The 24,028-nt window shown below is 40.5% G+C and overlaps 2 protein-coding genes across 3 annotated transcripts in view; one reads left to right on the forward strand and one right to left on the reverse strand.

Moving 5' to 3' along the window:
• The first annotated feature begins 1,254 nt into the window (after positions 1-1,254).
• On the forward strand, positions 1,255-14,699 carry prpsap2 (phosphoribosyl pyrophosphate synthetase-associated protein 2). Its single transcript, XM_022200790.2, has 11 exons — positions 1,255-1,398; positions 3,152-3,312; positions 4,673-4,725; positions 7,119-7,185; positions 7,302-7,474; positions 8,844-8,959; positions 10,074-10,129; positions 10,300-10,448; positions 10,534-10,604; positions 13,203-13,349; positions 13,441-14,699. Exons 2-11 carry the CDS (start codon positions 3,230-3,232, stop codon positions 13,597-13,599), a joined length of 1,074 nt encoding a protein of 357 aa, XP_022056482.1. The 5' UTR covers positions 1,255-1,398; positions 3,152-3,229; the 3' UTR covers positions 13,600-14,699.
• Positions 14,700-16,342: 1,643 nt separating this feature from the next.
• LOC110955696 (neurabin-2-like) overlaps positions 16,343-24,028 on the reverse strand; it is a 42,724-nt gene continuing 35,038 nt past the window's right edge. For both annotated transcript variants that reach the window (XM_022200788.2, XM_022200787.2), the window contains exon 15: positions 16,343-23,501. In XM_022200788.2, coding sequence (XP_022056480.1) covers positions 23,448-23,501 — 54 coding nt within the window. In that variant the 3' untranslated portion in view covers positions 16,343-23,447. The remainder of the gene's footprint in view (positions 23,502-24,028) is intronic.

Consider the following 24,028-nt stretch of genomic DNA (forward strand, 5'->3'; position numbering starts at 1 on the left):
AAAACCCACAAAACACCCCTCTACACTGGACCACACTTAGTACAGTCCGGTTCCCTCTTCTATAAATCTTCTTGGAATCTTCCACTTCCTGTTTGTCAAAGTGGCCTTCTACCTGGACAGGTTTTGTTGGAACTCATGCAACAAACATTTTGGGTAGCTGCACTTTAATATGGATGGATGACACTGAATTAGAGTCTGTTTTAATGAGACTGAGTTCAGATGTGTAGCTCTGTCATTAAATAGGAAATTATTTCTCAGAACGCCTGAACATGTCAAACTGGTTCCACAGTAGAACCTTCACTGTAAAAACGTCATAGTATGGTGTGTTGCTAAAAAAACATTACAACAGGCTGTCTAGGGTCACCGAAGAGCAAAAACAGGAAAAACGCTGGTTTCCAGGGGGTTAAGCGGCTATTTATAAGAAAGAGTACGTTTACAACAAAACATGTGAGCAGAGAAATCACAAAGTCTGTCTTTAGTTCAGCTGAAAATATTAGTTTTTGTCTTTTTTATTGATCAAACTTTTCAGGAAGTACATAAAGAATAATTAAAGCTCTCATGTAGAAGTCCAACTTATTTTAGATCCTTGTGGAGAGTTTAATCTTAGAGTTTGTAAAGCTATTGAGTTTTTAGAGTCACAAGGATTAAGGTGAAGAGATCATTTTTGTGTCTGATGTAATTTTCAAGTCATTTAGGACAAATTTCATGTTATTACAGACTAATTTTCTGTAATTATGGATGATTTTCAAGTCATTCTTGACTAATTTTCCATAATTACGGATCATTTTCAAGTCATTTTGGACATTTTCTTGTCATTTTTAATAAGTTTTATGTCAGCTTGAATCATTTCTCGTCATTTTGGATCATTTTTGTGTCTTTGAGATAATTTTCAAGTATTTTAGGGCAAATTTAATGTCATTCTGGACTAATTTTCCATAATTATGGATCATTTTCAAGTCATTCTGGATGGGCCAATTTATAATTGCAGGACTTTTTGTTGACATTTCAGTGATGTCCAGTCATTTTTTTATTAATAAGTGATTGTTTCCGAAATAAATAATTATGGAATTTGCAAAGACATGATCATAATGAACATAAAAAAACTTTTTTTTTTTTTTAAATTTTTAATAAAAATATATGCATGATATATCCCAAGGACTTCACAAGTCCCTCATTTATATACGGACCCTTCTACGTTTTTTAAACGAGCATTTGAACGCATCTAAACACCGCCCTCTTTCGGCGTTCTGGCATCTGATTGGTCGAGCCGTACGCCCATCAAGGCCGACCATCGCAGGCAGCGGAGAGTGAAGGGAACAGGTTGTAAAGTGCTGCTGGAGGCTCGTACAATCATATACTGTTGGTTGCAGGTTGTAACCGGACCTAACACGCAAGCTGGTAAAGACTTCTATTGTTCTCTGTTTCGTTTGGTGTATTTTACTGCGTTTTTTCCCTTCTCGCCGCACGGAAATATTTGCTTTCCGACGCATGAGAAATCAATTCGCGCAGTCAAGAGCTTTGCTGTGGTGAGATTATTTCTAGCTATCGCGTTAGTACTTGTGTGTGAACGTTGGCTAGCATACCGCTATCTGCCAAGCATCTCGTTATAACGGCGTTATTATGTAGGTTTTATCAGCCAGGCTGTGGTTATAGAGTAGTCATTACAAGCACGGTTTCAGCTCACGGTTCAGCGTTTTAACACACTCGGTTTTGGGTAATAAATCTCACTGTAAGCGGCGAAATCCAGTTAGCTTAGCAGCATTAGGAAGCTAATGTGACTGTTGGTTTGTATTTCTAGCATCTGTTAGAGGCTCGGTGTGGCTTATTTAAGGATAATGATCTCCTTAAACAACACCGAATGCTTAAATACATGCACAATTTAATAATCTATGAAGATAGAGTCAGTCGCACTCATTCCGGTTGCACATGGTTGCATCTGGTAGCCCAGCCTTTTTGTTTGCTCTATGTTATTGTTCTACTCCTATCAGCTACAAACAGACTCAGTGAAAGCGTTTCCTGCCACAGACACAGTAAGATGTAGGGTTTATAAGCTCAAATTGCCTCACTGACAAATACAACTCCGACAATTACTGATTAGTCGTTAGCATAAAAACGTATGAATAAGCACAACTCCAAATGTTTCCTTTGTTTTACTGCAAAAAAGTCCAGTTTGAGCATGTTCACATTTAAGGAATTATCTTTTTACAAAACACTATGAACAAGCTGATATTTCTTGAGAAAAATAATTTCAGTTTCAACAACACTGTGCCTCAGTTTATCATTTACACAACACAACTTACAGGCCACAAAGTGTCTACAAAGACACAAAACATTTATTCACAGATATCTGGAAATGAAAGATATAGTATTTTACAAAAATCAAAGCAAAATGACAAAAGTCAGACAAAAAACAAGACAAAATATTACAGAAATGAGAAGCAAGAAACAAAATGACAATAAAGAGACAAAAAAATTAGAAAAAAGATACAAAGTGACAAAAAATGGACAAAAACGAGACAAGAAATGACACAAACGATGCAAATAAGACAAAAAATGCCATTAAAAGAAACAAAGAGACAAAAAATTAGACAACGCAAACGAGACAAAAAACACAAAACGACAAAAACGAGAACCAAAACGACAAAAACATGAGGCAAGTGAAAAGGTCAGACAAAAAACAACAAAAAAGAGAAAATATTACAAAAATGAGACACAAAACGATAAAGCGAGAAGCAAAAAAATGAGAAAAACGACACAAAAAGAGAAAAAAAATTAGACAAAAGGTTGCAAAGTGACAAAATACATGTGAATATATATAAAATAATATTAAAAATACTGATGTTTTTTTGCAACAGTGGGTTTTACAGGGTTAATTTGTCTTTAACATCAGTATGAAGTGCGTCACCTGTGATGTGAATACACACACGATGTACGGTGCAGTCCTATTATAAACCCATATTTCTTGGCTTAAATCAAGGAGTTAAAGTTGCATTAGTGTGTCACATGATGGCGCTTTTATTTACTCATTTAGTCTGAAAATGACTTCTTGAAGGGCTTCACCAAAATGTGCTTCCGGTTCCTCTTCTCCTCGACTCGTGACGGTTGACAGGCTGATTTTTAAAGGAAGTAACCGCCGTTCCCTCCCTCACAGGAAGGGCTCAGTGCAGCGTGGGTGCCCAGGGATCCACTGCCTGAGTGTGGGGACAGTAGCGACCGAGACCCCAAAGACATGAACCACACTAAGGGTGGCCTGGTCATCTTCACCGCCAACTCGCACCCTTCGAGCCGCGAGCTGGGGAAGAGGATCGCAGAGTGAGTACGGCGAACTTTCGCTGACATTAGCGTACACCAGCGTGGAGAGCAGTAATGGAGGTGGCTATTTTAGAGTAAACAGTCCATGTGAGAGCTGGAGGAACACGTCTGTCACCTCCATCATGTCAGACGGCAAGAAACAGCTTTAAAACGCTTCACTGCAGCGTGCCTTTGTTCAGATGTTTTTCATTCAGGCTTTCTCACTTCTACATTTGGACGTGTTTTTCATTTAAATTGCAGTGCTGTTTGGTGTTCACAATGCGGCTAACCACTCCACTGCATGCATTCATGACACACAAAAAGACACTTTATAAAAAATATTCCCATTCAGAGCGGCTATTTCCTGCAGCTTGATGCAAGAAAACACCCCCAGTTACAAGTTATAATCCTCCAGAATAAGCTGATAGAACTGAAACCACTAATTGTTCAACTAGTCAAAGGAGGGAGAGACATTTAGTTTTTATTATTCCTTTGACCTTTCATCAAAAATAGCAGCGTGACGTTTGTGCGAGCCGACTATCGAAGCCTAAATCTGCTTTTTTTTTTTTTACATTTCTTTCCTTGCTCAAACTGTTTTCCTGGAGTCTGCCTTGTTAAGTATACAACTATTTTGGAATGAAAATAAATTAAGTCTGTGAGGGGAAGTTATTTTAAAAGATTACTGCAACACACATTGAAACAACATAACTCCAGTTTAGGTAATTCGTTTGAAGGTTTACCTTAAATTATGATCTTGTCACGCTTCCTAAGCATCTGGAAGAACTAAGAAGAGCACAATAAACAAAATATGCCTCTTTCCTGAACCTGTGCAAAGCATTTATAACCAGAATCATGCATGTTCAGTGACAGCAGCTGCATATCTGATCCAAATTCTGCATTTGATGTCCTTCATTTTCTGTCAGTCGCATTTAACTCTGCATCTTGGCGACATGGTGCTCCATATTTTGGCTTGTTTTAACCACTAATAATCCCAAAAAAAATCAACTAAAATCCAGTACTTTATCTCTCCTCTCCTTTGTAAAATCACAAATCTAGTTTTCCAGCTTCAGGACGTTTCTCATATTTCATTATGTTAAGAACCAAACATTAACAAACTTCAAAACTAGCTTGAAATGCAGCCCTGGTTTACACAAGGAGATCTGAGTCTATGCATGTTTATAGAGCAAATAAAGGTTTTGGCTTGGTGTATCAGAAGCTAAATTCCAGGCGTGTGTGTCACTAAATAACACGTCTAAACTAGTAGTTTATTTTTGTATCCTCTTTTCACTTTCACCTTAAACTTAATCTCTGTAACTTGTAGTAATAACAGCTTTTTTTCCCCCCATCATGCCGATCGTCTTTGTCATTTTCTGTTTCTCAGGCGGTTGGGGGTGGAGCTTGGCAAGGTGCAGGTGTACCAGGAAGCTAACAGAGGTAAGAGGACGTCTTAACACATTGTAGAAGATAAGGAAAGTTCATCCAGCTTTAAAGACTAACCCTGGTAGCATGGTGTAGCTGATAAACAACAAAAGTGGTGCAGAACCGAAGAGGTTTCATCCCGGGCTTCAGAAATGGCAAACATGGACGGAATACAGGACTCAAAATGGCAACGTTGGAGGGGAAAATGATGATTAACAGGACTGAAGAAGGATGTAGATGCTCTGTTACTACCCAGGCTCTGTTCAGATGTTTCGTTTGTTTGTGTTAATGTCTAAAAATTAAATGTAAACATGAGTGAAAAAAAATTAAGAGGCTGAAATGAGAGACTTGAGACTTTGCTTAAAAAAAAGAAAGTCATTGATTTAAAAAAATAAATAAATCAACAGCGGATCAATTTGTTGTTGCAGCTCTATTGGAAATAACATAGGACCAAAGACTGAGCCTTGTGGTGCCCCATTGGTTATTCAAAGCTGATGTGGGACCATATATACGGATGTCCTGTTTTATTAGATAAATCCAATGAGCCCCAGAGGAAAAACAAGACAGAAAACGACACATGTAGAGCTTCACACTGATAAATGATTGACAGGACAGTCTTGCTGCGTTTGTTGCCAAGTTAATTGTTAAATTGTTAAGTCACAACAGTTCTATGTAACTATAGTAACTGCTAGCAGCTGTAGAAGTAGACCGGCTTTATGGTTTCTATGTTGCTTTCTTTGTTATGTGAGTTAGTTGAGACTAAAGCCAAGTCCAGTCCATGTTTTGTTGGTCATTCTAGGATTATTTAGGCCAGAAGTGTCCGACTCATTTTAGTTCAGAGGTCACATTCAGCCCAATTTGATCTCAAGTGGGCCGGACCAGCAAAATCAGAGCATCATAACCCAAACATAACATCCAATTTTTTCCTTTGTTTTAGTGTAAAAAAGTACCTTCTGAAAATGTTCACATTTGAGGGATTATCTTTTTTTAAAAAAAAAACATCATGAACAACCTAAAATTTCTGAGGAAAAATAAATTAAATTTCAACAGCAATATACATCCGTTTATCATTTACAACTTCCAGATCACAGAGTGTCTACAAAGGAACACAACATTCAGTCATCTGGAACTGGTGATACAGTATTTCACTTTAAGATCAAAACAACAAAAATGAGACAAAAGAGGCCAAAACAACAAGAAAAACGAGACAAAATATTACAAAAGTGAGACACAAAATGACAAAAATGAGACACAAAGCAATGAAAACATGAAACAAATGACAAAAGTCAGACAATAAAAGACAAAAAGACAAAATATTACAAAACTGAGACACAAAATTCTGAACATGAGACAAAACAACAAAAACATGAAGCACATGACAAAAGTAGGACAATAGATGACAAAAAACAATAAAAACAAGACAAAATATTACAAAAATGAGACACAAAACAATGAAAGCATGACACAAAACGACAAAAGTTGGACAATAAAAGACAAAAAAACAACAAAAACAAGACAATATATTACAAAAATTCGACACAAAGTGACAAAAATGAGACACAGAACAACAAAAACATGAGGCAAATGACAAAAGTCAGACAATAAAAGAAAAAAACAACAAAAATGAGACAAAATATTACACAAATGAGACACAAAACGACAGAAGAACAATCTAGTATTTTACTTTATGATCAAAACAACTTGTCATGGTCTAGAAATTATTTAAATTTATGTTTAACAAATTTACAATCTGCAGTTAATGTCCTTTCTGTAATTTCTACACTTTCAGGGCTGGACTGGACCCTCTGGAGGGTCAGTTTTGGCCCGCGGGCCGCATGTTTGACACCCCTGATTTAGGGCTCAACTTTTAGTAAAACATCCTTCATGATTTCTTCTTACTGGGGGATAATAAGAGCTTTATCAGGGGGACATTTTAGTGTGAGGTTTTCTCCATTAAGTCTGATTCTCAGTTGATGTTTCCCACATGAGGCAGGTGGTGGGTTTGACAGGAGTAGAAGGTTTTCAGTGTTCAAGAAGGTTCAAGGACAGGCGAGAACGACAGCGAGTGGAAAGAAACGGAGCGCTAGCAGACAAAGATGTACTTCACACGTCTGTACTCAGAGGCGGTTACAGTTCGTCTGTGGCTTCTATGATTTTAGGTCGATGGCAGCAGCGTCTGCGTTCCTTCTGTGTTTTTTCTGGACACGGGCTCTGCTCAGAAAGCATTTTGTTTTCTAATCTCTCTTCTGTGGGAGGCACATTTTTGGAATGCTGGTATCTACGATTTCACACAGTGACGGGGGGGGGGGGGGGGGGTGATGAAGCTGACAGGCTTTGTTATGAGATACCAGTGTGCTGGATGTGTGTTCGTGTGCTCCCTCTTCTCACATCCTGTTTTGTTTCCATAGAAACGCGGGTACAGATCCAGGAGTCGGTGCGAGGCAAAGATGTCTTTGTCATCCAGACAGTGTCCAAGTAAGAGAGCACTCACATTATTAAGTTTCAGTAAAGATTTCCCTCGACACGCTCGCTCATATCACACATTTGTCTAATACCCTCCACTCTTCCTCTCCGTGTTTTGTCTTCGTCAGGGATGTGAACACCACCATCATGGAGATGCTGATCATGGTGTATGCGTGCAGGACATCCTGTGCTAGAAGCATCACGGGCGTCCTCCCGTACTTCCCTTACAGCAAGCAGTGTAAGATGAGGAAGAGGGGCTCCATCGTCTCCAAGCTGATCGCCTCCATGATGTGTAAAGCTGGTAAGTGGAAGAGGACAGGGGAGAAAGAAGTTGCTTGTAATATTTAACACTTTCCACCCTGCAATCCCTCCACTGAAAATGTGAAGTAGACGTTTATAAGTATGCAGAAAAATGGCTGCATAGCTAGTACTATTTATATGAATGTTGCTGGAGTGTTAATATGTGAACAGCCTTTCACTGTTGCTGGACATCAGGCAGTTTATAAACTATTTTATAAACTATTATTCTCTCAAACATTGGTGCAAAATGTGCAAAATCACAACTTAGAAGCTGATATCATAAAATCTGATGTTACTGGAAGAAAATGAAGGCACACAATTATCAATATATTTGTATAATACGAATTTGTCTCCTTTGAATAATCACTGTATCGACTCGTTGTTTCAACTCTACTTGAACATAAAACAATATATTTTGTAGCACTTTAACTTAAGATTTCACATGTAGCAGAGTAGAAAGTAGGTGTGGTTCTAGAACTTTACATCGTGTTTTTAAACTGACATAGTTCTTGTTGTTCATAATTTGCATCAGTGATTTATGTGCTCAACAAAAAAGGAAGATGGAAGCTCACTAATTTGCATTACGGCTGTGAAAGTCGATAAAATGTCCACAAATGAATGCTACACTGTGTTAGCTAATGGTGCTGAAAGGCTCACTGATGGTTAGAAAACTCTTGTGCAGTTTTGTTAGAACATGGATAAAGGTTAGCCTAGCCGCGCTAGCAACAAATTTAATTCTCTGCCAGGGTGGGTCTAGTTACCCTCCATAAGGCTTGAGGTTGGATGCTCCTAAAACTGGCCGGACGAATCACCATGAAGTGTAGAGTCAGAAGGCGGGCGTAACTAAGTGACGACAGAGGCGTGACGATTCTGACAGAAACAACCGGAAACAACTAGCCTAGCCGCGCTAGACAACCCACGGCAACGAATTTAATTCTCTGTCAGGGTCGACAACAAAAACGACAACAGTCGTTGAGCTCCATTAGCACCGACTCTGAATAATCTTTCTGTTAACATGTCTGTAATATACTTGAGCTTCACCCATTGACTGTATAAATAAGGCTTCACCGAACTCCCGCATCCTCTGATTTCCGGCGCTCTAGGAGCCTATTCGTTGTGCTGATTGGTTGTATACCTACCCAATTGCTGCCGAGGGATTTGATAGACAACCTTTTAGCCCGCCTCCCTCCCTGTCGAGCGTGCCTAGACCCTTGCGTCTTCAGAACATGGGTCTAGCAGGGCTAGGCTAGATAAAGGTGTGAGTTTTCATGGAATTGCCTCGATGACCACAAACTTTAGAACAGTAGCGTACATCCAAAGCAAACTGTGAAATAGGTGTTCTCACGGCTAACATGAGCGTGTTCGTGTAGGCCTCACCCACCTCATCACCATGGACCTCCATCAGAAAGAGATTCAAGGCTTCTTCAACATCCCAGTGGACAATCTGAGGGCCTCACCGTTCCTGCTGCAGTACATACAGGAAGAGGTAAAAGACCAACACATACAACATATGTACATTAGTTCGTAATGATTGTAGCCGTTCTCAGTCTTTCTTCAGGGAACCTTTCCACCTGGTGTCATTGTTCCTCGCTGCTTCATCCTAAATACCACCTCTGTTGAAATTCAGACAAACTAAGATTCACAGAAATCAGCTAAAAAGCACCCTGCCAGTGCTCCTAAAATGAGATTTATTTCTCCCCATGAATCATTTCAATTTTTGTGTTTGACCAAAAGTAAACACAGAAATCAGCAGACTGGAAAGGACACTTTGCTGCCTACATTAGAGATTTCCTCCTGGGGATTTTTGCCTTGAAAGTCTTACAAAACATTGAATACAGCTTCCTAAAAAAAAAAAGGCCATGAAAGATATTTTAAAAGTCACCCAGAAAGAGACTGCTCAGGATGGTTTTTTTGTGTGGCTTTTACCATCAGACCTTGAGTTAGTGGCAGCCACAGTAGGAAAACTCATTGCCTCGTTACGGACATGCCACTTATTCTCACTAATTTAACCAATAAACTTGAATTAATATCTGTCTTTAATATAAACTTAATGGCCACATACTGCCAAGCATCCTCTCCGTCATACCTTAGCCACTATTTGCATGTCTGTTTATCTTTAGACACCCTAAAATATTCAGCTGAGTGCTTGTTGATGAGCAACTACTGATGCTAACATTATCTATTGAGTGAAAAAGCGAAACACCAAGTCTTTGTTAGATCTGCAACAAAAAGATAGCAGCCAACAGCACTAATGTCAATAAACTGAAGAGAGGCACGAGACGTTAATTCATTAAAAGTCCAAGAATTTCCCCATTCAAGAGAGCAGAAAAGATCCACTAACATAAACCTAAACTCTTCCACCATCCAGGAATAAAACACTGAATGTACCGGACACGATTTCCACTGAGAACTTTACAGATTGGAGTAAAGTCCTGGAGTTGGTGTCAATGACATGCCAACATTTTTAGAAGAAAACACTGTAATCCATGCCCTTAACCTGGAGATATCAGAAGCTGAACAACATGCCGTGCTAAGATATGATTTAATAGCTGTTTAGCGAATGGTCGGTTGTTTAATTTCCACTTTTCTTGAACCCTCAGATCCCCGACTACAGAAATGCAGTGATTGTTGCCAAATCTCCAGCTTCTGCCAAAAGGTAGAATCTCTTCACTCTCCGTCTTTATGAAATCACTTCACTGAGCCGCTGAGCTGTAACTCATTATGGTTTAAGCAGCACGTTAATTATACGCCCAAGTTGTTCCTTTGGAGCATAGTTAACTGTTGAACTTCCTCTCACAGCGTTTTCCTCTCTGTGTGTCTGTTCAGGGCTCAGTCGTTTGCTGAGCGGTTACGTCTGGGTATAGCAGTGATCCATGGCGAAGCTCAGGACGCCGAGTCAGACCAGGTGGACGGTCGACACTCCCCTCCTACTGTCAAGACCACTGGAGCCATTCACCCCAGCATGGAGATACCACGTAATGAACACACTCCAGTAAAATGCTGCCCCTGATTAACATTAGTCTGAACACGACGGGTCTAACTCTGCGTTTGTGTTTCCAGTGTTGATCCCTAAAGAGAAGCCTCCCATCACTGTGGTTGGAGACGTAGGAGGACGCATCGCCATCATAGTGGTGAGTGAATAACTTTCAGCATGAAGCTCTTCATCTAAACTAGTCGTGCTGCCTTGTGTAGCGCGCAACAGTTTCAACACACTGTCGACAATAGGGCTGCAGCTAACGAAGCCTCGAGTAATCATCTGAGCATGAAACGGCATCAAAAGCGGAAGTGAGCGTGCAATGCAACAGAAATCAGCATCCGACCGGAGCGTAGAACACCGACGGACGTCGGTGCATATATTATGTATGCACGATGCAGCGCCGATGTCCGCATTTAGATACAGCTGTATAGTAAACGCTGACAGCCGTGTTTACGATAGATCGCGGATGTCTGCGCTGCATCGTGCATACATAATATATGCACGATGCAGCGCCGATGTCCATCCATGTTCCGCGCTCCAGTCGGATGGTGATTTCTGTTGCATTGCGCGCTCACTTCCGCTTTTGATGCCATTTAATGCTCAGACGATTACTCGAGGCTTCGTTAGCTGCAGCCCTCGTCGACAACTTTTACACTTACTGCCCATCATGCCTGTGTGGCACATAGGGCAGCAACGAAATCCTTCCAACCCTGCCTATCTTTAGCCAGTTTTTCAATGGTGCTCCAGCTTCCTCAGCTGAGCTTCCTCAGTTCCTTCTCTACAGTCCTGTGCCAAGTTGTTTTCGGGCGCCCTCTACTTCGTTTGCCTTCAGGTGTCCAGTGCACTGCAATTCTGGCTATGTTGTTACTAGCCTTCCGCATCACATGTCCGATCCACTTCCACCGTCTCCTGGTGACAAGTGTACGAATGTCCTCCTGCTTGGTTTGCCTCAGTAGCTGGTCGTTTGATATTTTCTGGGGCCAGAAGATTCTCAAAATCTTCCTGAGGCTAGCTGTGTGGAAGGATGCTTGTATGTCCCAGTGACTCCAAGAGCTATGCCGGCGGGGGTGTTTACACGGTAGGGCCTCCCAAGCCGGAAAGGTCAAGGAGTAGGGTCCAGACTAAAGTCAGTCCCATGGCCCTCCAGGCATGGGGGTTAGGCTTGAGGCTAACAACCTCATCCTGTAAAAAGAGCTTGTTACGGAAATAACTGTGGACAACCTGAATGGTCAAAACTGCAGCAAACTTAAGTTACCAGAACGGTCTGAGGTTGGTCAGGGGTAGTTTACACTCAGTGAAGCAGGACATCTTCCTGAGGAGTTGGAGGTGAGGTGTGGCTCCTTTTCATTCTGTTACTATCTGCAATAATTAAAACTGAGCTGCTGACAAAAAAAGGCCTAACTTGTTTTTTACACACATTATTGTTGACAAACATCGTCAGCATGAACCTCAGTGAGAGGTCACAATGTGTCACAATAAAAGCCACCAACAGCTGAATGCTTTTATTGTGAAGGAGAAGAATTAAATAGCTTAATCTCACTCTGATACGGCGTTAAAATGAAGTAGATTCTAAGTTCATGCAGGCTCAAATGGCTCCAAAGTGGGAATTTTATGCTTTTCTTAGTCATGCGCCGGTCAGCTGAACATCTTCTGGACTATTGGTTGCACAGAATTTGACATTTGAAGATGACGCATTTGGCTGTCGGACATTTTAACAAATTATTTTCAACATTCAGCATATTTTAGAGCAGAAGGTCAAACTAATGCTACACATGAGACACTCTGAAAAGGAACATTTAGTTGCAAAAAGAAATGCAACATCAGTGGTACAGAACTATTACAGCTGTAGAAACGATGGTGACCTAAAACAGCTGCTCTGTTCCTCACCGCTACATGAGGCGGCATGACTCGATCCTGAGGAGGTGGTGGGAGACAGGGGGAGGATGACAAAGCTGTTGTCTGTCATGGAGGACACCTCCCACCTCCTGCAGGAAACACTAACACCACTGGACAGCTCCTTCAGCGACAGACGGCTTCACCCACAGATCCTTCCTTCCTGCTGCTGTCAGACTGTTAATCAACCCGGTAGTTCAGCTCACTCACAAACTAACTGTAATATAAATAAGGACACTATGTGCATTTTTTTTTCTGTAACCATTTTTATTTCATCTAGAAGGAGAAAGTATATCTGTGAACTGTGTGCTGCTGTTTTTCTTTTTACTGTTTCTGCTGCTGCAACACTGAAAATCCCCCACTGCAGGATCAATAAAAGATCCATCCATCATCTATACGTCACCAATTAGTCTGACTGTTTAAAGCAGCAACACAAAACTCTTCGTGATGTGCTACCCAAGAGAAAACACTTTCAGATTCCTTTGTTAGTGTTACACTATATGGTTAAGGGTGTTTTATTTTTAAACTTATTAAAAAAATGATGTGTAATTTTCTGATTGAGATGCACTTTCCTCCCAAAATCACCTCAGTCATTCTGGAATCATTCGTTTTTTCCAAATAGTTCTTCAAGTAATTTGATGAAAATTCCTACATTTTTTCATATAAGAGTACATAATGTAGATAAACTAAATCTCACAATGTCAGTTTTTATTCTGAAGCCTCTAATCTAAACTCTTCAAAGCTCAGATGAGTTCAGTCACTCTCCATAAGCTGTCTGGTCGCTGTTTCCCACTAGAGGGCGCCAGACTACTCCACCAGGGTGACAGCATGTCTTAAATCCGCTCTGTTTATCCTGCAGGACGACATCATCGATGACGTCGACAGTTTCGTGGCGGCAGCAGAGACGCTGAAGGAACGAGGAGCCTACAAGATCTTCGTCATGGCGACACACGGCATCCTGTCCTCCGAGGCCCCCCGGTTCATCGAGGAGTCGGCTATAGACGAGGTGACTTACTTACCTTAGCGGTGATGTCGTTATGAGGCGTTTCCTCTGTGTGACCTCTGTCCTCACGTCTCCCCTCATGTTTCTCCTCCAGGTGGTGGTGACCAACACGATCCCCCACGAGCTCCAGAAGCTTCAGTGTCCGAAGATCAAGACGGTGGACATCAGCATGATCCTGTCGGAGGCCATCCGGCGCATCCACAACGGAGAGTCCATGTCGTATCTGTTCCGCAACATCGGCGTGGACGACTGAACGACACACACACACAAACACAACCATTTGCCTTCTCAGACTCCAGGAACATAGACATGAATGATAGAGAAACACCTACCTGTGTCATTACATATGAATGCTAACCCCTAACATAGAACACACATAGATGTCTGAACACATTTCCACAGAGCATCCATAGCTGTGACTGAACAAACACACACTGATCTGTCTGTAATGGACATTAATGGACTACTGCCGAGCTCTCTAATGGCTGCCCTCTTGTTAAAACAGTACGAACCTCAGAACCTTCTTTAGTTACCTCTACATCTTGTCCACTTTTTGTTTTTTCTCTCCATAGATGTTGGATACGTGCGTGTTTAGAAAATATGTTAGCGCCGAATGTCTCTTTCTGATCCTGTTAGTGAAGCAGATTGTACTGATAGCGTGTCAGTGCCTTCTACAGGACAAAACAACACACAGGCCTTCATCGCTCTCACTCAGCTAACGTTACTAACTCATAACATATGCAGGTTTCCAGCTGATTAACTTGTGTCCAGTTTCCAAGTGCATGTTTCGATCCAGATCGGTTTTATTTGTCTACTTATGTGGTTAGTTTAGACGTCTACCAGCCAGCCATGTCTGCGTGGTTGCCATTGCACTTCGATGCTAATCTGGTGTCAAATCTACGAACCGTGAAACTGGAAATATTTACAATCGGGCGTTAAATTTATTGGCAGTGCACCGATGAAATATAAATCATCCACAGAACATTTCGTGCCATCATTTCAATACATGTCTGATATTTGTTCTCGCCACAGATAAGTACTGTCCCTCTGGATCTTACAAACTCCAGATCTGAAGTTATATTTAAGAAGTCAGTCTCTGTCAGAAGTGGAAGGCTTGTTCTTAATAATGTGGAAAAGGGTAAACGTATCCTCGACCTTTTAGATCACCGTGGACGAGAGCAATTAAGTTAGCTTGATTTATCGGACTTTTAAACTGTGGCTCCAGCTGGAAAACTGAAACTTTTTCTGACAAGAAAAAACTTGACTGAAGCAGGTCTTTGTCACTTTGCCAGATGTTCCAAAAATGTTTTGTATTTATTTTCAACACTTAATAAATATGATGTACGAAAGTAACGCAGCCTGTTTTGTGGTGGTTTGTTGCTTCACTGTGGGATGTCTCGTCCCTCCAGACATCATAACATGCTAACAATGCTAACAAGCTGTTCTCTGGTTCAGTTTTACCCAAAACAAATACAGATCATCAAACCTGCCTTTCATCGTTTTGGACTTCTCTATAGACTCAACAAGACTACAAGTAGTTTAGCTTCTCTTCATTGGCTACCAGTATATTTTAGAATAGATTTTTAGATGTTAATTTAAGACCTCAGATCAGATACTTACCTGGCTGAACCTGAAGTCCTCTGTTGATGTGCTGCTAGTCATTCCACTATCGAGGCTGCAGGTTTTTCTGTTAGGGCTCCACTCTCTGAGGAGAAAAGACCACAAACTCTTTAACATCCCTCTGAAAAACCTATTTCCTTAACTGTGGGTTCACAGTTTGTGGTCCGACCTTTTTTTAATCTGTTAAGATGCTTCTTAAAACCTGTTTGAAACAAAGGCATTCTAATAATTCATTTTTTGGGGGGAGGCGGTTAACTCCCTTTTAACAGGAAGAAACCTTTGGTAGAACCAGGTTACGGGAAGGCATTTATCTGCCTCCACTGATCAACGTTTACTTCATGTGGACGGATGTGGGTGTTTTACCTGTGGGAAGACGGAGTGATGCTCTGGTTCTGCTGGGAAACCCTTGGTCCTGCAAATCAATGTTCAACAACGGTTAGAGGATGATGACTAAGAGCTCAAGGTGTTGACTTTTACTCAGAACTCAATCCGACACCGCATTGGGGGATGAGCTGGAAAAACACGGACACTTCACTTCAAAACTTTCTAGACTTGAAGGACCTGCTGCTAGCATTTTGGTGTCAGGACGTCTTAAAGTGTGTAGAGTCCATGCCTCGATGGTCAGAGATGTTGGCAGCATGAGGCGACCTAGGCAGGTTATTTTAATCATAGATCTCCATTGAAGACAGTAGGTTGAGGACACTATATTGCTCCTCTTCTTCCTCTTGTACTCTACAAATGAGGGGACAGTTTGGGTTGGGTAGGAAATGATGAACAGCACAGCTTTTGCTACAGATACCTTCTAGTGTCACTTCATTCCATTTCTCATGGTTATCCATAATTCTTTCATCTTTTGTTAGTTGTTACCATCTGTCAGACTTCTTACTTTTTGTTGTCGCACCTTTGCTATTTGCATGTCTGCCAGACTTTGCTGTATTACCCTCTGTTACTGATCAGCAACCACCTGCAAATTAACCACTATTCACCCTTGTATTTACATACCTACTTACCTTCAAAGACTCATGCTCTGTGCTGGTAAACCCACCGTATGCTGGAATCCCAATAAACACCCCGCTACAGCAAATTTCGAAGGATTAAGAGTGAAATTTCGTCAACAGCTGCCAACATCTTGGTGTCAGGAAACCTCAAAGTGCATAGAGTCCAGGCCAAGATGGTCAAAGATGTTTGGCAGCGTAAGGCCAACCTACACAATATTAGGCAGGTGGTTTTAATCAGAGATCTCCATTGAAGACAACAGATTGAGGTCACTATATCATTGGCTGTCCTCCTCTTGTACTCTACAAATGAAGGGACAGTTAAGGTCAGGTAGGAAATAAAACAAAGTACAAACGCATTTTCAAGAGTGACTTCAGTAGTTCCTTGTTCAACATATTTCATGTTTATTTATTAATGCTGACAGACAGGTATTGATTCAGACAAACATGGTGGCATCAACTGGAGAACAGAACCAGGCAGAGAAGGAAATCTGTGTTTCAAACCCGAGACACACTCAGAGGTCTGCTTCCACGCTGTCAGATTGTCCTGCTCACATTGTTTGGCACTGCTCCATCTATGGCCGTTCATTTAGCAAACCACACGACACCTGTGTCCAATTTCAGCAGTCATTATTTGAAGAAGCCAAGAGTCAATACTGTTTAAAAAAAAGAAAAAAAAAAGGGTGGACCTGCTTGAAAATGCAGTGGATTTGGGGGTTTGCGACTAAATGAAACAATGCAAATGGAAAATCAATCAAACCACATTTCCTGTAGTGCTTTTGTTGGTGATATTTTATAACTTTTTCTCCCCAGTCTCTTAAAAGTTGCTGTTTAACACATGATGTGAGCACAAAGTTAATCCATTCTACATAACAGGCATCTGTTCTACTGGTTCTGCAGGTTGTTTGGTGTTTAAAGGTTGGTTACCAGTGATTACCAGACAGATTTCCACCCTGAGCATCAAAAAACGGTCAACAAGGTCAGAAGGAACTCAGCTTGCAAGACAATATAATGAGGTCCTAGCACGACTAAAGGCATTCTGGGAGATAATAACCAGCACAAGCGCAGAGTAACTTCTAGCAGTGGGTTCTTACTGGTACCATATCTTCACTGGTCAGTGAAGTAATATTAATATTAATATTTAATATTAGTAATATTAAACTGGCAACAGACACATCTTTCGCCATAATGTATCAATGTGAAGTAGGGCTGGGCGATATGGTCAAAAAATAAAATCTCGATTTTTTTTTTATTCATCTTGGACGATTACGATTTTAATTGATTTTTGTTGTTTCTTTGCGGTCTGTTTGCTATGGCTAGTGCTAGCCATGCCGCACTCCCGTAGCTGCCAGCACTCTTCCCATTCTTTAGGATGCCTCTGCCGGAGGTGCTGAAAGAGGTTAGCTGTGCTGCTACGCTTCGTTTTCACAGTACTTTTGCAAACCTTGCACATGACTGTAGTTTGCTCTGTGTCAGTCTTGTCAAAGCCGAACCACTTCCATATAATCGATGTAACATGAGGCCCTTTTCTCGCGACCAACTCCTCGTCTGCTGTTCTGTCCACCATGACGGAGATGAGAGGCGGAAGCAAACACCAGTGCACAAGTCGTGAAAGGCAGAAGAAGAATCTGTATTGTTAGATATTTAAGCTCGACTCGATTTTACGATTTGGCAAATTTTTAAATCATCAGGTTTTAAAAAGGCAAATTAATCGAATTAATTCGATTTATCGCCCAGCCCTAATGTGAAGTGACTGTTTTCACACTGTAGTAGCTTTAGAATAATGATCTGTGTTTATTGCGATCGTGATGCAACTCCAATCTCCTATGAGCATGTAGGAATGGAACAACAGAGGATTTTCAGGGTGCTCAGAACTCCCAGAAAGGGTTCTAGAAGGACGGTCCTAGCAGTTGAACTCCAGACTGGACATGCTATCAAAGACTCTCTCAATCGCTTAATAACAAACACCCTGATATCGTATAATCGCTTAGCTTGGAGACAAAATAAGTGAGAATGGTTTACTCCCAAAAACCACTTTCCTAAACCCTTAACCAAGGCACTAAACCCTCTCACCTGCACTAGTAAAGCTGCTCAGAGGCAGCTGGTGGGAAAATGGTTTTGAAGTTCAGTCCAAGAATATGAAGCGAGGAAAAATCTGAGTTAGATTAAAATCTAAACACAAAAACAGCATCATGGTGAAAGGCATCGATCTGTCTACAATCTCCAACAGCTCCTAAATACTGTAGTGCTACAATCTGTCAGTCTGTCAACACGGCAGTCTGTCTGGAACCACCGGCAAACACTCTTCAAACACCGACAGCAGCCTGATCTTTTACGCAGACATGAGCAAAGGGGGCAGACATGAGGGGCAACAAGTGACAGTCAGCTACAGGTAGCACACATCAGAAGGCTTCGTAGAGGCAAAAAGCAGCATGTTAACTTAGAAAAAAGGCAAACTGATCACTTACTGTGTTTAGACAATAAACCCAAAGTGACCAGGAATTGATTTGGTGATACAACAGCTTTTGTACAGCTTTTTTTTTGACATAGAGATGAAACTGTAATAAAAATACATAAGAAATACAAATACTCGAGAGTTGCTTATGGCTGATTTTCATTCCTCTAAAAATGCTCTTGACCCTTGTTCCCATCTGCTAAGACTACAGTTTAAACATACTGCAGGTTCTGAACAAACACTTGGAGTCCTTTAAAAAAAATTCAATCACCCTTACATGAAAACATCAACCCAGTTTTTTGGAGTCGCTTCTCCTCGTTCATCCGTTCCTCAAAGTCCTGTTGGTGACTAAATTCTCCAACATTTCTTAAGCAGAGAAGTACACACACTTTGCTTCCACGTTACGGAAAATATCAGTGGATACACAAATACTACAAATGAATTCCAGTAGGTCCGAGGTCAAGCACAGTTGGAACACACTGTAGGGAGAAAACATGCACACCTCAGGAAAACGTGCTTCTACTGAGCAATTAGTGAGCCTGGATGTGCAACGTTTTGTTTTTATGACGCTGCTTTAACCACAAAGCTGTGATCTGTGGAGGTTATTTTTGTTTACAGGATTTATTTTAACCCTTTGGTGCACAAAATGAGTCAAAGGTGACCCATATTCAATGGAATACGGGTATCTTTTGACCCATGTTGCACATCAAAGGGTTAAAGCAAAGGAAATATTTTGCTTTTTTACCAATAATTCTTAAAAAATACGAATGTGAAGTCATGCTATTGGCTCTGTGAGGTCCAGCAGTGCTTTTAGTTAAATGTTGATGTTGACATGATGATGTTCAGCAGGTTTAGAGTTCACAGACTGTATATAAAAGATGGATGTAGCTTTCAGTGCCTCAAACCCGCATTCTTTCCATCAGCCAGCAGGGGGCGACTCCTCTAGCTGTCAGTCTTTGAGAAAATTAACCGACTTCTTACTTGATTTGTTACCTCAGTCAAGACTTTCCTGATGAGTTTATGGACTCAGTCGGTAGTTTAAGTCCTTCATCACTGCAGCATGATGCTTATTTAGTAAATTCTTCTTCTCTTCCTTTCGGCTTTTCCCTTCAGGGGTCGCCACAGCGAATCAATTGCCTCCATCTAACCCTGTCTTCTGCATCCTTTTCTCTCACACCAACTACCTTCATGTCCTCTTTAACCACATCCTGGTCCCATTTTGATAAAAATGGACAAGAAAGAGTATACTTTAAGGCGGGGCTAATTCCAAACTCAGGGCTTCAAATTGGTAGAATAAACAAGCAAACCAATATGTGAAGTCACCGTGGCTACTTCCATCTTTTATATACCGTCTATGAATTTAACATGTCAGCATTCTAACATTAGCTTTTAAGAAATCCAAAGTATTGAATAAATTAAAGGTGGAATATGCGATTCTAAATCAATGCACTTTTTGGAAAATTCGGTGAACATCTCGTCATTGCTGCTCGGTTTACGTTCTGTGTAATAAAAACTTCTGATGTTAATATACAGCTCTGGCTCTGTAGATGTGAAAAACAGAACATGGCTAGGACCACACAACACTATTCCAGTGAGTCCTGTGCACGTCTAGGTGCACATATTGAAGAAAGGAGGCACGACTAGCAAGAGGGATGTTAACTCTGGCACATGCTAACTATCTAAATATGCTAACTAGCTAAATATCAACTATCTTCCTCGGAGACTCCACCTTTAACATTTTTAACCAGAAGAAGTCAGTTTGCTTCATCCTCTGGGCACCATGAATATCTTCACAGTAAGTTTAGAGATATTTTAGTTCAGATCAAAGTGGTGGAACAACAGATTGATGTATCCATCCACAGAACCAGGCGCTAGCATCGCTAAACAGAAGCAACATGCACTGCATGACATGATTTTGTCTTTGGAAAATTTGATTATTCACCTGCACTTTGGGCAGCACTAAAGCACAACATTGAAGCTGATTTTGACGAGTTTCTCTGTAACTTGGAACCAGAGAACGAAGTCAGAATCAGGAAATGGTTCCATATTTGTTGATTAGAACTTGAGTAGCCTAATTGAATTTTTGGATTGTACTGTACTCAAGTATTTTCAAGTAATGTGACCTAATCAGAGCTTGCCAGCAAGCTACATTATCTCAATAAACACATTCATGAACTCATAATAAAAATAATTCCCACGGTTAATGACAGCACCAAAATCCATAACATCTGCCTTTTGAAAATTTTGGTCCAACACTGGCAACGACTTAGTTGGTCTTTCTAAGCACCATTCTGCTACCATATATATAAACACAGCTTCATATTTGGAACTACAGTCCTCATTTACCACTTTTCACACCAGAATAGTGAAATATAGGATTTCAGAAACATGTAGATTGCTTTGTAAGCGCTGTGGGACAACTTCGATTCTAAATTGATCTGTTCTCGGCAATTTCTTTATTCGCCAATTTGAAAATTGTCAACGACAATCGGAGTGACATTTCAAACACTTTTACCAAATGCCTTATCTGAAGATTTATGGCAGCTGTCTGAGCAAAGAGGAACAAAAATAAGACCTTCTCAGTGTGGTTGAACTGGACTCACCTTCAGTGGTTCCTGGACTCCTGAATATCTGACCTTTACTGACCATAGTAACATTTCAACCAATATTTAGACCATGTCAGGCTTGTATCACTAACTTAATTCATTCTCTAAAGGATTAACACTGGCACTGGGACCTTCTACCGTCCTCCTACTATGAGATGTGGAGTGTGTTTACATGCACACAGTTGTCTGAACATCACTGTCGCTCTTATCCCTGTTAAAGTGTCATTACACAAACATTTCTTAGAGGCTACGCTATCCTGTAGCAATAATATGCTAACAATAAGAGACAAATACTGATAGAAATAACAATAGAAATAGAACTGGCTAAGACTTTTTAAAATCCTTTGTTTTTGAGAAGTCAGTACGGTAAATTAGCATACATCGATAGCTAATAGCTAGTATTAGTATCGATGTATGCTATGTTTAGTAGGCTAATTTAGCACACTGAATTAGCATACATCGACGCTAATTTGGTATTTAGCACACTAAATTTGCACACATCGATTGTTAATAGCTAATACTAGGTTTAGCATACCGGAACAAGCTAACCTTTAGCTTGTTCAGCATACAACTAGCATCATACTAGCTACTAGCGATTGATGCATGCTAATTTAGCATACTGAATTAGAAAATTCTTACAAGCTATTAGCTATCGATGCATGCTAACTTCTCAAAATTAGCATACATCAATAGCTAATAGCTGCTATATCATATTGGAATTGGATTGGACAAGCTAACCTTTAGCTACATAGCGTGACGTCTGCAATTCAATACAAAATGTTGAAATTGAAACTAACTATCAATGTACTTTATAATTTTTCAATTTTCTTGAAAATGATGAAACATTTTTAGCGTACAGTAATTTCAAATTAAAAGCTTCCCATATTCAGATAGAAAATTCAAGCCTCCATTACTTACTAATGGTAAGTTTTAAAAAACACTGGTATTTTGGAGGACAACAGTTGGCATAGCACTGACAACTTTATTTTTCTAATGTCAAGTGTTTTGTTCGGTACGTAGTTCAATACTACAGTTGATTTAGTTTAATACCTATTTTGAAACATCCTTAAAGGAAGTGTGTAGTTCATTTCTGAAACAAAACAAGAATTTTCCAATATACTATTATAAGATTTTGGCACTTTTTGGTCACTCACTGATTAACAACTCAACCGATCAGTTTATTCTCTGCCTCTAGGAGATGTTTGAGCGACCGATGTCTCATTTTTGGAATTAATATTTTCAGTTTACAGAATACCGCATATTCAGCTTTTTGTGATAATCCACAAAAGAAGGAGGAAACTCTCCCTGCACCAGCCTAAGAACACAGCACATGACTGAGCTGAATAACAGGAGGCTGGTGTGCATGTAAACCCACAGATACTGGAGTAAACACCAACAAATATACATCATTAGAAGCTCTAGAAGCACACATTAGACTATTCACACCCTGTTTGCCATTGATGTCGATAAAAAAGAGATGAAGGACTACCGAACCACTTCCTCCACAACTGTTCTCCCTCTTAACTCTCCGATATCAGACCCACTTATTTGCTTAAGCCACTTAAACACTTTTAAATAAATGTATAGAATATATACAAACATCGCGCCGCCACGGCTCAGACCTGAAATTCTCGCTTCTGCCCGATTCTTTCCGTCGCTTAGCAGAGAGTTAGGCTGGAAAAGGAGAAACCGAAGGCCGGGGCGTTCTGGAAATTCACAGTTTTTTGATCAGAAATCTGTCGGCGAGCTCGTTTTATAGTTTTTATTACTCAACTATCGGCGGGACGGTGGATGCTTCCTTTCCAAAGTCTTGTTCCACTTCCTGATCCGAGTCTCTAAAAACAAGATGGCCGCTACCTTTATTTGTAGTTTTTGATTCAAATGATCAACGCCGAGGGAAGAGAAAGCGCGTTTGTCCTCTTCGTTGGGATCCCATCGAGTTCCAGCCCCAGAGAAAAACAGACAAGACATCGCTTCCTGTTTGCTCTTGTATGTTTTGCATTTATTTCCTCTGTCACTCTATAAAGCACTTTGTGACGAGCCTGGTTAATAAAAGCGCTTTTTTTTTCAATTTTAAAAACAAATTAGATTCATTAATAGAACCTGGGAAGATACTGTTGAAGAGGAGCAAATAGATCACTCATGGATTGTTGAATTCTGTGTTGGTCGCCAGGAAGACACACGAGGAGGATTGTAGATATTACAGGAGGTGCATTCTGGGATTGGTTGTTGACTGACGGGGCACTACGTCACTGGCTGATGTCAGATGGGAGGTTGTTTCTTTCCTCGTTTTGTTGTTTTTTTTTCTCCTGCGCTGCCTGTCCGTGCAGTAGATGGTTGGTTGAATAAAATACAGCCCCGGTCAGAACGAAGGCAGAGCTCCTCCTCTTCCAGTCTCAGACAGGAGGTAGGAAGTAGCAGCAGTCTACGAGGGTTTGGGGGTCTTCAAGGCATCCACTTTGGTCTCCAAGTCTGTAATCTGTGGAGGAAACACAGTGGAGAAATACATCTAAAATACGGCTGGGTTCCTTGAAAGGAGAGCATACAGACATGAGCAAAACTGGAATGGCCACAGTTACACTCTACTGTTCAAAAGTTTGGGGTCACTTAAAAATGTCCCTATTTTTGAAAGAGAAGCAGTTTTTTTTTTTCAATGATTTGGTCATAAACCAAAGTAATGGATACATTTGAGCTGATGACGGTTCTACAAGTAAGCGGAAAGGAATTGGAAAAAATGTGCATGCTTCATTTCATAGCTGTTAAAAAATTACAGTCTGCACCTTAAATCTAACTTTTCTTCATAGTGAGACTTTTTCTGATTTGTAGTCGGTGTCAGATCGGCGACAAAATCATTTTCTGTCATTTTTTAAAATCATTTTGTGTAATTTTTGTGTCTTTCTGTGCAGTTTTTTTTTTAGTTATTTAAGCATCCTTTTGTGTCATTTCAGCATCGTTTTGTGTTTTTGTCATTTTTGTGTTAAATTTGGCATCCTGTTGTGTCCTTTT

This window comes from Acanthochromis polyacanthus, chromosome 21 (genome assembly GCF_021347895.1).
Source record: "Acanthochromis polyacanthus isolate Apoly-LR-REF ecotype Palm Island chromosome 21, KAUST_Apoly_ChrSc, whole genome shotgun sequence".
In the NCBI taxonomy this organism is placed as follows: Eukaryota; Metazoa; Chordata; class Actinopteri; family Pomacentridae; genus Acanthochromis; species Acanthochromis polyacanthus.

Excerpts from the sequence above, each read along its gene's own strand:
- prpsap2 (XM_022200790.2), top strand. The coding sequence starts at position 3,230 with ATGAACCACACTAAGGGTGGCCTGGTCATCTTCACCGCCAACTCGCAC. Across the intron at positions 8,960-10,073 it reads TGCAGTACATACAGGAAGAG|ATCCCCGACTACAGAAATGC; the intron begins GTAAAAGACCAA and ends TTGAACCCTCAG. Across the intron at positions 10,449-10,533 it reads CCCCAGCATGGAGATACCAC|TGTTGATCCCTAAAGAGAAG; the intron begins GTAATGAACACA and ends TTGTGTTTCCAG.